This window comes from Somniosus microcephalus, chromosome 23, assembly GCF_052327205.1.
Source record: "Somniosus microcephalus isolate GS21.2 chromosome 23, FLI_Smic_1.0, whole genome shotgun sequence".
Taxonomy (NCBI): Eukaryota; Metazoa; Chordata; class Chondrichthyes; order Squaliformes; family Somniosidae; genus Somniosus; species Somniosus microcephalus.
The window spans coordinates 29,620,566-29,634,079 of NC_141009.1; the positions used below are offsets into that span (position 1 = coordinate 29,620,566).

At 42.9% G+C, this 13,514-nt stretch overlaps 1 protein-coding gene across 6 annotated transcripts in view; it reads left to right on the forward strand.

Annotated features, from left to right (window-relative positions):
- The window catches only part of strbp (spermatid perinuclear RNA binding protein), a 178,107-nt gene that overhangs the window by 113,363 nt on the left and 51,230 nt on the right, over window positions 1-13,514 (forward strand). For all 6 annotated transcript variants that reach the window (XM_085965686.1, XM_085965693.1, XM_085965692.1 and 3 more), the window contains 2 exons: window positions 13-105; window positions 7,385-7,593. In XM_085965686.1, coding sequence (XP_085821812.1) covers window positions 13-105; window positions 7,385-7,593 — 302 coding nt within the window. The remainder of the gene's footprint in view (window positions 1-12; window positions 106-7,384; window positions 7,594-13,514) is intronic.

Below are 13,514 nucleotides of genomic sequence, written 5' to 3' on the forward strand. Positions count from 1 at the left end.
TTATTTTTGCAGGACCTCTCTCAGCACCTTTGAAGAGACCGTACGAAGATGGTATGGGAGATGACAAAGATCCAAACAAAAAGATGAAAAGGAACCTGAGAAAAAGTGAGCTAATGTCCAAACTGTCCTTTCAAATCTACCAGCAGACAGTACAGCACATCTGAAAATTTCAGCATATGTTTCTTATTATCTAGACTATTGAATATCCAATTTGCAACTTTCTCTTTCATCCCTTGTGCTTTCAAGTTATCCACAAGTTTCTTGAGAGCTTTGTCATATATATTTTTACTGTCAGAATTTACATCTTTCAACTCTGAAGAGTTTCAGAATATTTTGTTTGACGCGACTTGCTTTTTGTAAACAAGTTTGTCATTTACTGGTACTTCCATTGAAGATAAGAGTTTGGAACACCAGGATTATTTTTTCAGCTTGCATTAGGGAACCACAGAGTGCCTAAGAACATGATGACTTCTGACTCGCTGTACTGTATATCATAATGTGAAGGGAATTATGTTCTTAACTTGGATATAGGCTATTTCGCTTTAGCTAGTTCACAGGACCAGACAAAAGCCATTAGGCCCAGCGACCCAGTCTTTTTGATCAATATCAACATTCAGCTTTCTCATCATAGTCCTCAATGTGCTTTTCTCTTAAATTAATTCAAAAGATGTGTTTCTATTATTGGCCTCAATGGCCATACATGTGAAATAGTTTTGCCTGACGCCATTGTTCATTTTTAAATTATGCCCCCTCATTTTTTGACCTTTAATAAGCATTACCAATTTGTCTGGATCAATTTTACCAATCATTTACTATGATTTTGAAGATTCTTGTTGGGTTACTTCTAAATTTATTCTTATGCAAATGAGAGGAAGCCAAAGTTTATTGACCCTTCCTCACAACTTAGATTCCTGGGACTTGATATCATCTTTGTTGCCCTCCCTTGCACCCTCTTAATGTCACCCATACCATCATATGTTATGGAAACTAATGCATAGTATTCTCAATAGGGTTCAACCAATGCCTTGCGCTTCAGTTGCTATATAGTGTTGACAAGCTTGAACATACCAAAATACTTAATTTTTTTTTACATATGGCTACTATTTTGTGTAGTAATAGATTTCTGTAAAGTGTCATGGTAAGCACGTAAAATGTTCATACTGTACTATGTTTAGTTGATTACACCAGGCAGCACAACTGTCCTTCCAAATAGTAGGATAACATTAGTGAATACTTGGAAAGGTTTAGACTAATTAAGGAATCACAACATGGATTTATGAAGGGCTTGACTAATTGAATGGAATAATTTGAGAAATTGCTGAGCTTACAGACTGAGGGGATGCAGTGGATACAGTGTATTTGGGTTTTCAAAAAGCATAAATTGAGGCTTTTTTCAAAAAAGTTATTAGAATCTGGAAAATATGATTAAACATCTAAGTCACGATTGAAACTGAAACAATCACAGTATTTAAAAGTAAATTAAATAATGACTTGAAGAAAAATATTCAAGGATACAGGGAACTAGCAAGGAAATGAGATTATAGATGGCTCTGACATGGAGCTAGTACTATCAAAGAGTGTGATGTCACCAGGGAGCAGGTAAGTGATTGGTTGGTTGGTTGGTTGGTGAGTATTTCTCTTTTTTAAACTTTAACTTTGTAGTTTATAGTTGCTAAGGTCTTTTCTGGTGTAGCAGGGACTGTTGGTAAACCATACAAGCGCCTTAGAGTTTATCTTTAATTGGTGATAGTGAATTAATTTAAATTAATTAAAGGGTAAGTCATGCCAGGAGAGCCCATCCCCGTGTTATGCTCCTCTTGCTCTATGTGGGAATTCAGGGACACTGCCGGTGTCCCTGATGACCACGTGTGCCAGAAATGCATCCAGCTGCGGCTACTAGCAGACCGCATTGCGGCGCTGGAGCTGCGAATGGATGGGCTTTGGAGCATTCACGATGCTGAGAGGGTCGTGGATAACACGTTTAGTGAGTTGGTCACACCACAGGTAAGGGCTGCACAGGCAGAAGGGAAATGGGTGACCATCAGGCAGAGCAGTAGAGGCAGGCAGGTAGTGCAGGGGACCCCTATGGCCATCCCCCTCTCAAACAGGTATACTGATTTGGATACTGTTGAGGGGGATGACTTACCAGAGGAAGGCAGCAGCAGCCAACTTCCCGGCACCAGGGGTGCTCCTGCTGCTCAGGAAGGGAGGAAAAAGAGTGGGAGAGCAATAGTGGTAGGGGATTCTATCGTAAGGGGTACGGATAGGCGTTTGTGGCCGTAGACGTGACTCCAGGATGGTTTGTTGCCTCCCTGGTGCCAGGGTCAAGGATGTCACTGAACGGCTGCAGGGCATTCTGAAGGGGGAGGGTGAACAGTCAGAGGTTGTGGTTCACATTGGGACCAATGACATGGGTAGGAAGAGGGATGAGGTCCTGCAGCAAGAATTTAGGGAGCTAGGTAGCAGATTAAAGAGCAGGACCTCAAAGGTTGTAATCTCTGGATTACTCCCGGTGCCACGTGCTAGTGAGTATAGGAATAGGAGGATAGAGCAGATGAATGCGTGGCTAAAGAGTTGGTGCAGGAGGGAAGGCTTTAGTTTCCTGGATCACTGGGCTTGCTTCTGGGGAAGGTGGGACTTGTACAAGTCGGACGGGTTGCACCTGAACCAGAGCGGGACAAATATCCTTGCGGGGAGGTTTGCTAGCACTGTTCGGGGGGGTTTAACTAAAATGGCAGGGGGTTGGGAACCTGAGCAGGGAGACAGAGGAAAGGGAAACAGGGATAAAAGCAAAAGATAGGAAGGAGAAAAACAGAAGTGGCAGTCCGAGAAATCAACGGTTTAAATCAAACGTGGCCACAGTAAATAATAATTCTAATAGGTCTAAGAGTGTTAAAAAAACAAGCCTGAAGGCTTTGTGTCTTAATGCGAGGAGCATTTGTAATAAGGTGGACGAATTGGCTGCGCAAATAGAGGTAAACAAATATGATTTGGTTGGGATTATGGAAACGTGGCTCAAGGATGGCCAAGACTGGGAACTCAACATCCAGGGGTATTTGATATTCAGGAAAGATAGGCAAAAAGGAAAGGGAGGTGGGGTAGCATTACTGGTTAAAGAAGGGATTAATACAATTGTAATGAAGGATATTGGCTCTGATGATGTGGAATCTGTATGGGTAGAATTGAGAAATACTAAGGGGAAAAAAACATTAGTGGGAGTGGTATATAGACCTCCCAACAGTAAGGCGGAGGTTGGGGATGGCATTAAAAGGGAAATTAAAGAAGTGTGCAATAAGGGCACAGCAGTCATCATGGGTGACTTTAATCTACATATAGATTGGGCCAACCAAATTAGTAACAATACTGTGGAGGAGGAATTCCTGGAGTGTTTACGGGATGGTTTCCTGGACCAATATGTCGAGGAACCAACCAGAGATCAGGCCATCTTAGACTGGGTATTATGTAACGAGAAAGGATTAATTAGCAATCTTGTACGAGGCCCCTTGGGTCTGAGCGATCATAATATGACCGAATTCTTCATTAAGATGGAGAATGAAGTGTTTGACTCAGAGACTAGGGTCCTCAATTTAAATAAAGGAAACTACGATGGTCTGAGGAGCGAGTTGGGCAGGATTGATTGAGGAATGGCACTCAAAGGGTTGACGGTGGATAGGCAATGGCAAACATTCAAAGACCGAATGGATGAGCTACAGAAATTGTTCATCCCAGTTTGGCATAAAAATAAAACAAAAAAGGTGACTCAACCATGGCTAACAAGGGAAATTAGGGATAGCATAAGATCCAAGGAGACGACATATAAATTGGCCAGAAAAAGCAATAATCCTGAGGATTGGGAGCAGTTTAGGATTCAACAAAGGAGGACAAAGGGATTAATTAAGAAAGGGAAAATAGAATATGAGAGTAAGCTTGCAGGGAACATAAAAACTGACTAAAAGCTTTTATAGATATGTGAAGAGAAAAAGATTGGCGAAGTCAAGCGTAGGTCCCTTGCAGTCAGAATCAGGGGAATTTATAATGGGAAACAAAGAAATGGCAGACCAACTAAATTCATACTTTGGTTCTGTCTTCACAAAGGAGGACACAAATAACCTCCCAGAGATGCCGGGGAACATAGGGCCTGATGAAAGGGTGGAACTGAAAGAAATCAGTATTTGTAGGGAAATGGTGTTAGGAAAATTGATGGGACTAAAGGCCGATAAATCCCCAGGGCCTGATAATCTACATCCCAGGGTACTTAAGGAAGTGGCCCTAGAAATAGTAGATGCATTGCTGGTCATCTTCCAGAACTCGATAGACTCTGGAACAGTACCCATGGATTGGAGGGTAGCTAATGTATTCAAAAAAGGTGGTCGAGAAAAAGCGGGGAATTATAGACCGGTAAGCCTGACATCGGTAGTGGGGAAAATGCTAGAATCTATTATAAAAGATGTAATAGCAGAGCACTTGGTAAGCAGTGACAGGATCGGACAAAGTCAGCATGGCTTTACAAAAGGTAAATCATGCTTGACTAATCTACTGGAATTTTTTGAGGATGTAACTGGTAAAATAGATAAGGGAGAACCAGTGGATGTGGTGTATTTGGACTTTCAGAAGGCTTTCGATAAGGTCCCACACAAGAGATTAGCGTGCAAAATTAAGGCACATGGGATTGGGGGCAAGGTATTGACTTGGATAGAGAACTGGTTGGCGGACAGAAAGCAAAGAGTTGGAATAAACGGGTCGTTTTCCGAGTGGCAGGCAGTGACTAGTGGGGTACCGCAAGGATCGGTCTTGGGACCCCAGCTGTTCACAATATATATTAATGATCTGGACGAGGGAATTGGATGTACTATCTCCAAATTTGCAGACGACACAAAGCTGGGTGGGAGGGTAAGCTGTGAGGAGGATGTCGTGAAGCTCCAGTACGATTTGGACAGATTGGGTGATTGGACAGAAACATGGCAAATGCACTATAATGTGGATAAATGTGAGGTTATCCACTTTGGTGGCAAAAACAGGAAGGCAGATTATTATTTGAATGGCAATAGATTGGGAGAAGGGGAAGTGCAACGAGACCTGGGTGTCCTTGTGCACCAGTCGCTGAAGGTAAGCATGCAGGTGCAGCAGGCGGTTAAGGCGGCAAATGGTATGTTGGCCTTCGTCGCAAGAGGGTTCGAGTACTGGAACAAGGATGTCTTGCTGCAGTTGTACAGGGCCTTGGTGAGACCGCACCTTGAGTATTGTGTGCAGTTTTGGTCGCCTTACCTGAGGAAGGACGTTCTTGCCATGGAAGGAGTGCAGCGAAGATTCACCAGGCTGATACCTGGGATGGCAGGAATGACGTATGAGGAGAGATTGTGTCGATTGGGCTTATACTCACTGGAGTTTAGAAGATTGAGAGGGGATCTCATCGAAACTTATAAAATTCTGTCAGGCCTGGACAGACTAGATGCAGGAAGGATGTTTCTGATGGCCGGGGAGTCCAGAACCAGGGGTCATAGTCTAAGGATAAGGGGTAAGCCATTTAGGACTGAAATGAGGAGGAATTTCTTCACCCAGAGAGTGGTGAACCTGTGGAATTCTCTGCCACAGAGGGCGGTGGAGGCCAGTTCATTAAATATATTCAAGAAAGAGTTGGATATATTTCTTAAGGCTAACGGGATCAAGGGATCTGGGGAGAAGGCAGGGACAGGGTACTGAATTTGGATGATCAGCCATGATCTCATTGAAAGGCGGGGCAGGCTCCAAGGGCCGAATGGCCTACTCCTCCTTTCTTCTATGTTTCTACATCAGCAAAATGGCCTCTGAGTTTCCATTTCTAAACTTGGGTTATGTATAGAGAGGTATATATTTGAGTTACAGTAAAATATTGGCTGTTGCCGGTTTGTCACACTAGCTGGCAGTGATGGAAGCTATTTGAGGTGACTAATTAAGAGTATTGGACAAAACTAAAGCATATCGGCACAGTGTGGGTTTTTCCCTATGGCGTATTGGTATTGATACTTGCAAAATAAAAATGAGGTTTTTATCTCATGTACAGACATCGCAATGCACATTCCAACAACATCTTGCATCTATGTAGCACCTTTTAACATGGCAAAAGAAGGTGCGTGTGGGGGCCAAAACAACTGAAGTCCCTGGCAGTAGAAAAAGAGGGAAGATCCAAAGGAGACCAGAGTCAGATCAGAAGGCACGTGTCATTACGCAAGGCTGAAGGAGTTTGCAAAAGTAGAGAGGGAGCAAGACTTTGTAGACGAGGATTCCAAATTCAATATGTTGAGGGGTGGGAGTTAATGGAGGTTGATTGAGAAGCGTAACAGGAGAATGGGACAGAATGGAGGAGAACATGAAAAAGTTTTGAGCCTGGGATGACAAGGCGGTGGGGGTGGGAGTGAGGTATGGACTGATGTGGAAGTAGATTTCTGATGTTTAAGATATGTAGTTTGAAGTACAGCTTCTGGGTTAAGTAGGGCACCCAAGTTGTGCACAGTAAGGTTATTCCTTAATGAGCAGCCAGGGTGGTGGACAACATCAGGAGCTATTCGTAGAGTTTGTGGTGGGAATCGGATGTTTCAGTTTTGCTGATAAATTGGACTACATTCTGGCTCATCCATGACTTGATGTCAGACAGCTAAGTGGTGGTCATGTAGTTGAGGGTGGTGGTAGACAGGGAACTAAAGGCAGAGGAAATATGATGGCTACTAACCAAAAGGGAAAATAGAAAAATTTGGGGGTGGGGGTGCCAAAGACACGATGGAAGAAAGGGGTTTTGAAAGATTGGGTAGGAGATGACGTTCGAGGGATCTAGGGAAAACGTTGCAAGGGGCGTACCAGTAATGGTGGAGCAGAGGGAGAAGGAGTGGAGAACAATGAATTACTCCGTGTCAGGATTGAAGGATGCATGAGATGGTGGTTGGTTGGAGCAAGGTTATGGATGGATTTGGCAGTGGGGATGAATTCAATTCAATGGAACTTGGATTCATTGGTTGTTAGCAAGGACAGGGTGATGGAAGTAAGCCTGCTAACAGCACTGGTGAGAATTTCCCTGTACATAGATCACTTTGCAATTGATTTGTGTGTCTGCAGTGCGCTGTAGGCAGGTAAGACTGTACTTCAACTGCCATGAATTTTGCCAGTTAAGCATTTCACTGAAAGAATATCCAGTGGATACACAGCAAAGATCAGTCAGACTCCTGAGGACACATTGTGTGCCCTATAAGGAGCAAAATGGTTAAATCAAAACTGTTTTGTACATCTTAAATCTTCCACTTGTTAAAATGATTTTTGGAAAAAGTGTGATTATTTTCAAAGTAAAATTATGTATTCTGACAAAGAAAACTTTCAGGAGTTTTGACATTTTTCTTTTTTACATATATTTTTCTAGTAATGGAAAGCAAAGCAATAGATGTTAACCAGCCTATGAATGCTCTGATGAGACTGAATCAAATTAAACCTGGCCTGCAGTACAAGCTTCTTTCACAGTCTGGTCCTGTGCATGCACCTGTCTTCACTATGTCTGTGGATGTTGATGGGAAAACCTACGAAGCCTCGGGACCATCTAAAAAAACAGCCAAACTTAATGTAGCAGTTAAGGTAAGACACAGTGACATGACATTGTTTTCTACTTGTTAGAGTAAATTTTGATGGGGCTGGTTTGGGGAAAATGCTCATGGGATGAGTAACCATACCAGATAACACATAGTATGAATAGGAAATGTCCAGTGAAAACTACAATTCAGTTTACTTGCATTTAATTTGTTTTGAGCGATTTATGTTATTTGTGAAGAAGTATTATTTAGATTCCCTGCATACAAATCCTACTACTAAAATGAAGGGTATTGTATGCTGCATAATGAATTCCTTTTAGTCTGTCTTTACTTGCAGTCCATGTTTAGACTGTTTCTATTTGTTATAAGCCATTGCCAACTAGAGAAGGAGACTGCTGTCACAATCAAACTGCCTCTGCTTAACCCTGCTTCAGCCATCTGCTGACACTAGTTTCTAGTTTAAAAATTTGTTTCACTTGCTCCAGACCCCTCACTTTGTGTTCACACCACTTGGAGATATGACATCTGCTCCAAACTAAGAACTAGCATTTGATGCAACAAATTAATCCACTGGAGGGGGATCCTGGATGCAAGAATGTTGCAACTTGAATCTCTGCACAAACACCTCCGTTCAAATGCAAAAGAAGCCCTCCACAAATCCCAAGTCTGAGAACTGAGCCTAAGCAAGAAATGTTCACAAAGACGAAGAAGCCAATTACAGATGTAGGGAGGTCATTCAGGGTCATGTAGCTCACCAGTCCACAAAACTATTCCCATACAGATAAGCTAGTTCAGACATGTTCCCCGTTGTTCAACGAATCTGTGGGTTCCAGTAAGGTTGAGTTTCTTTCATTCAAAACTATCTCACTGCTCAAGTTTTATCTCCAACCTTGGGTTTCTTCCATCGCGAAGCAGATTTGTATAGATTTTAACATAAATAAAATACAATGTTTTTATCTATCCTTGTCAGTTTGCTTTCTTGTATAGCGAGCAACTCTCAGACCCAAATATTAAGGGTTCACCCAAGGCTGCCTGCAAGACAAGCTAGAGCAGTCACGCATGCTATTACTGAACATTAATCTTGGACTTGACAGCCTAGGAAGACAAGTGCTTGCTGCAAGTTACACTGGAGATGCAGTCCTCAGATTTCCACTGTCAATTTATGTACTACTTTGGAATGTTCCTATTCAATATGGAAGTTGAACAGTACTTCATATTGCTGTAAATAAGGACCTACCTTCTCATAGAATGAGAAGGATCACAGCTAAGCTCCATCCTAGCGTACCAGTTTTATCTTCCTGATTTGGTGTGACTTAGAGTTATGCTACTTTTTTGTTTTATTTCAGCAATTTTTCCTGTTCACTGGCCTCAAAGCTGCCGCCTTTGTGCAAATAGCTATGGGCATGGCCCAGGATTAGTTTTTATATACAGCAGAATGAGATACAGGGTACAAATTCCTTGAAGGGGCAGTATCTCCAGGTAGTTTTCCTTTTATGTGCTATCAAAGAATGGTGAAAATTATACTTCAGATAATGTTGTGATATGAAGGTAGAGCAGCTTATTGATGTGAAAACTCACTAGGCTACAGATTGGTAGGTCATGGGCACCCACAGATTCCCTACACAGCAGGCTTTCCTTTTGAATCTCAGGCCGAGATTTTCCAGGGGGGGTGGTCAGCGGGCGCAATCGGTGGCAGGTCGGGTGGGAAAGTGGTTTTTTTTTTCCCCCCAGCGAGTCGGGACCCTGCTGTGAACCCGTCGCCATGCGCCTCTCCCCAATGTTGGGTCTGTCATCGCTGAGCACACCTGACGCGCAGCAGCGAGGGACTCAATTCGGGTAATTATGACCTTGTTTAGAGATCATTAAGAATGCAGTTGAGCTCACCTTTTGATTTTATGTGCTCGCCCACGGGGTACATCCATGCTGGCCGTCAAGCTGAGGCAGGAGGTCAGTGGCCATTGAATCAGCTGTTGAGTTGACGGCTTCAAATGTACAGTAAAAGCTCCCACCTTGGAGATATCTTCCCTCAGCTATAAGCTCTTCCTCACTGCATTTCCACAACAGATTCACCATGCTGCAAGCCTTTACACAAGTCTCCATCTAGTCTGACCTCAGTACCTCTCTCACCATTTGACATCGCTTCTATCATCTCTATTTCACCTGCCATCTCTTCCATCAGCATGGGTGTACTTTATACTCTCTCACCTTGGCCCTCCGAATCTCGCCACGATCAGCCCCAGCACCAGCAGCACCAAGCACACCAACAGCACCACCACCAACCTTCTCTGTAATCACCTGATGCTGCACAGGACATAGGGCATCAACACCTGACTACATTGCTGCCTGGGAGGCCAGGGGTGGCCTCACCAGGGCCAGATTTACTTCACTTGATGCTGTACACCCTGGCTGCCACACCACACCAACACCATAAAGCATCCCTACAATGTCCAAGCCATTCCTTTCACACTCCTCACCATTGCAGGGGGTACCGTTATGTCTCCCCATTCACTGCAATTCACTAAGCCACTTCCAAAGTTGCACAGAAATATGTCCAAGAACGCAAAGTGTTGAAAATAAACTTTTCAACGTTTGACACCACTTTCACAGAAACTACATGAACATTGCATAAAACACCCAAGTGCCTATCCTTGTGTGTTAGTTGGTATGATTGCATTAGGATGAGGGTGAATGTGAGGGGTGACGAGTGAGATGGGGATGTAATAATAGAGATAGAGATGGGTGGAGGTGCAAGCTAAGTTGGTGTGAGAAGGCTGTGCAGGAGTTGGGTAGGGAAGGTAGAGCGCTGGGTATGTGATGAGAGGCACAGCAGGATGAGGTTGAGTGTGGCTTTGTACAAACGTTTCGCGATGATCTGAGATCATCGAAACGTTTGTGGCACTGCACCCAGGTCCTCCTGACCACATCCCTGCTTGTGCCCTCCTGTGCAATGTGCAACCAGGCTGTGTTGATCTCCTGGGGAGGTCTCTTCCATCCATGGGAAGGGAAGAGGACCTCCCTGCATGCTGTGACTCCCTCCATAAGCATATGGAGGGAGTCACGGGAGAGCCTGGGTACAACCCTGTGCCTTTTATGCAGTCATTGTCAGTGTTTGCAGCACCTCAATGCTGTAGAACACTGACGGCACAAATGTCAAATTAAAGTTGGCCATGGTCCCTTTAAGGAATCCACCTGATCAAATGATGTCACCAGACCCGCTTCCTCTAATTGGCCGGGAAACTTGCTGGGCGGGCTTAACAAGCCCCATCAAGGGAAATTCATTTTACAGTCCAGGCTGGATCTAGCAGCGGGTTCGGGACCCGCCGCCGACATCGCCTGCCGAGGTTAGTAAAATCGCGGCCTCGGTCTTTCCTTGTAGAATATGGAGGTCACGTCATGCCATCTCCTATTGACCAATTATTGTGTCAGCAGGGCATGCTTTGGAGATCAAAATACTAAAAAAGAGAGGAATGAGAAAAAGGCAGCAAAATAACACAGCTGAACCAGAAAGTTAGAAGTCAGGCATTAACTTAATCTTAATATTGGTATAACACTAGCAAAAGAATTAATGCTGGGCCAATTGATAAATAGGAATTCTGCTACATTAAACGGATGCAGGGTAGTTTGAATATACATCCAGCGAAGACTGATACATTTAGAGTTTATGTATTATATACTTGACTTGGATGATTGTGGGAGGAAGTCTACAGTTCTCAGTATTAGTTGTGAACCAATATTCCAAATTGCGCTATTTTTGCAGAAGTTTTACATCTACTTTAGTTGCAAGGAAGTTTGTCTGCTGTTCCTGTTTGCTGGAGCCTGGCACATTATTAAGAACCAGCAATAAGCCACAGTCCTTGCTTGGAATGAAGAGCATCATCATCGTTTACATTCTAAAACAAACAATGCGATAAAGTCTTGCATGTATAGTGCTTTGTGTTTGTTCTAACTGGGTAAAAAGGATTTGTGGTACTCTCTCAAATCTGTTTTAGTGCAAAATGCCTAATATGAGTGATATAATCCCTAGCTGGTAAAAATGCACTGCAATTTCTTTTGAAGGTCTTGGCCTCTGAGCTTTATTCATGGTCAGGCAACAGCAGATGACCTGTTTTCAAGTTTCCACAAATGCTACTCTGAAACTGAAGTAGCTGAATGATTGGACACCTTTTAATTTTTCCATTCTTTCAATGGGGAAGTGCTTGACCTTTTGCTGAGGTCCCCATGGTGGCATAGCTGAGATCAAGAACTCTTTGTGGGGACTATTCGTTACAAACCCACATTCCACAATACTGACGCAGTACTCCAAATGTGACATTTTTAAGTGTTACATCTGTCTTTTCAAAACTAGTAAATTAAAATTCAATACCATAATCGACTGTAAAGTTCCTGTGTGCTATTGCTGAATAAATGTACAATACAATGCTGTCTTTTATGATTTTGAATACTAACCTTTTAAGGTCTTTAAAGATTCTTCAGTTTCTAGACAAATGTAGTGTGACCTAGGTTTCTTTCAAGGACGAACATGCTCAACATGCTATGTATCTCTCTGAAATGCTGTAACACCTCAATGATTTAAAAGTCAAGGAGGTGAACTAGCAACCTGTTCCCAAGTCTTTTAATATTCTTGAAATGAACCCATGAAGATGTATGAACTGTCAAGGCAGAAAGTCTGTTAAAATGTGTCTGGCAGCAGGTATGCGTTTGATTTAATAGATTTGCTGAAGGACTTTGCTAACCAATATTTAGCCATCAACTCAATATATAAGAACATAAGAAATGGGAGCAGGAGTAGGCCATACGGCCCCTCGAGCCTGCTCTGCCATTCAATAAGATCATGGCTGATCTTCGACCTCAACTCCACTTTCCCGCCAGATCTCCATATCCCTTGATTCCCCGAGAGTCCCAAAATCTAACGATCTCCGCCTTGAATATGCTCATATACCCAATTCAAGCATAGAATTCTAATACATCAAGCTACTTTCTGTTCATTTAATATACAATTACAGATCCAGGCAAAAGAATTACCCAGTTATCTGTTTTGTTAATTTTTAACACAGTCCCAATCCACTGCCCCATTTCAGTGGGAAATACAGATTTACAATCACAGAATCACAGAAACCTCACAGTGCAGATAGAGGCCATTTCGGCCCATCGAGCCTGCACCGACACATATCCCATCCCCGTAACCCCTACACCAACACACATCCCACCCTATCCCCGTAACCCCACGTATTTAATCCCCCTAACACTAAGGGTCAATATTTTATCATACCCAATCAACCTAACCTGCACATCTTTGGTGTAATTCTTTGAAAAATTATGTTTGAGTTGCAGCATCTGTAATGTTTACAAAAGTTCTCCAATTGGATACAGTGGACTGTGGCAGTCCTGATTTCAAGCATCATGTTTTGTAACAAGTTGCTTTGTGTTTCAGGTTTCTGTTGTAGTAATGTGCACTGTAGTATTAATTTTGGATGTGGATCATTTGATATTTTGGTAGCTGAGATTGGTCCAGACGGATGGCCCAAATTTCAACAGCTGATCTTTATGACTAATGTACTCTTAATGCTACTTTTACAGTACAGTAGCATTAATTGTTATGGTACTAGACTAGCAAGCCAGAGGCCGTGGCAAGTTGCAAAATTGAATTTGAAAAATCTGGTAATTGTTCGCTAGCACCAAAAAATGGCCATGAACACTGCTGAATTGTAAAAACCCAACTAGTTCACTCATGTCCTTTTAAAGAAGGGAGCCTGCGACCCTTACCGTGGCTGACCTACATGCGACTCCAGTCCTACTACGTGGGCAGCTAGGGATTAAATGTCTTGCCAGTGTCTGCCAAATTCCAAGAACAAGCAAATAATAAAAATAGTTTTAAGTTTATACACAAAATGCAGCGAATGTCCTGATAACTTAATGGGATTACTGGAGTTTTTCCATTGGGACAGAGAAACGCTTGAAGCTTCAGAA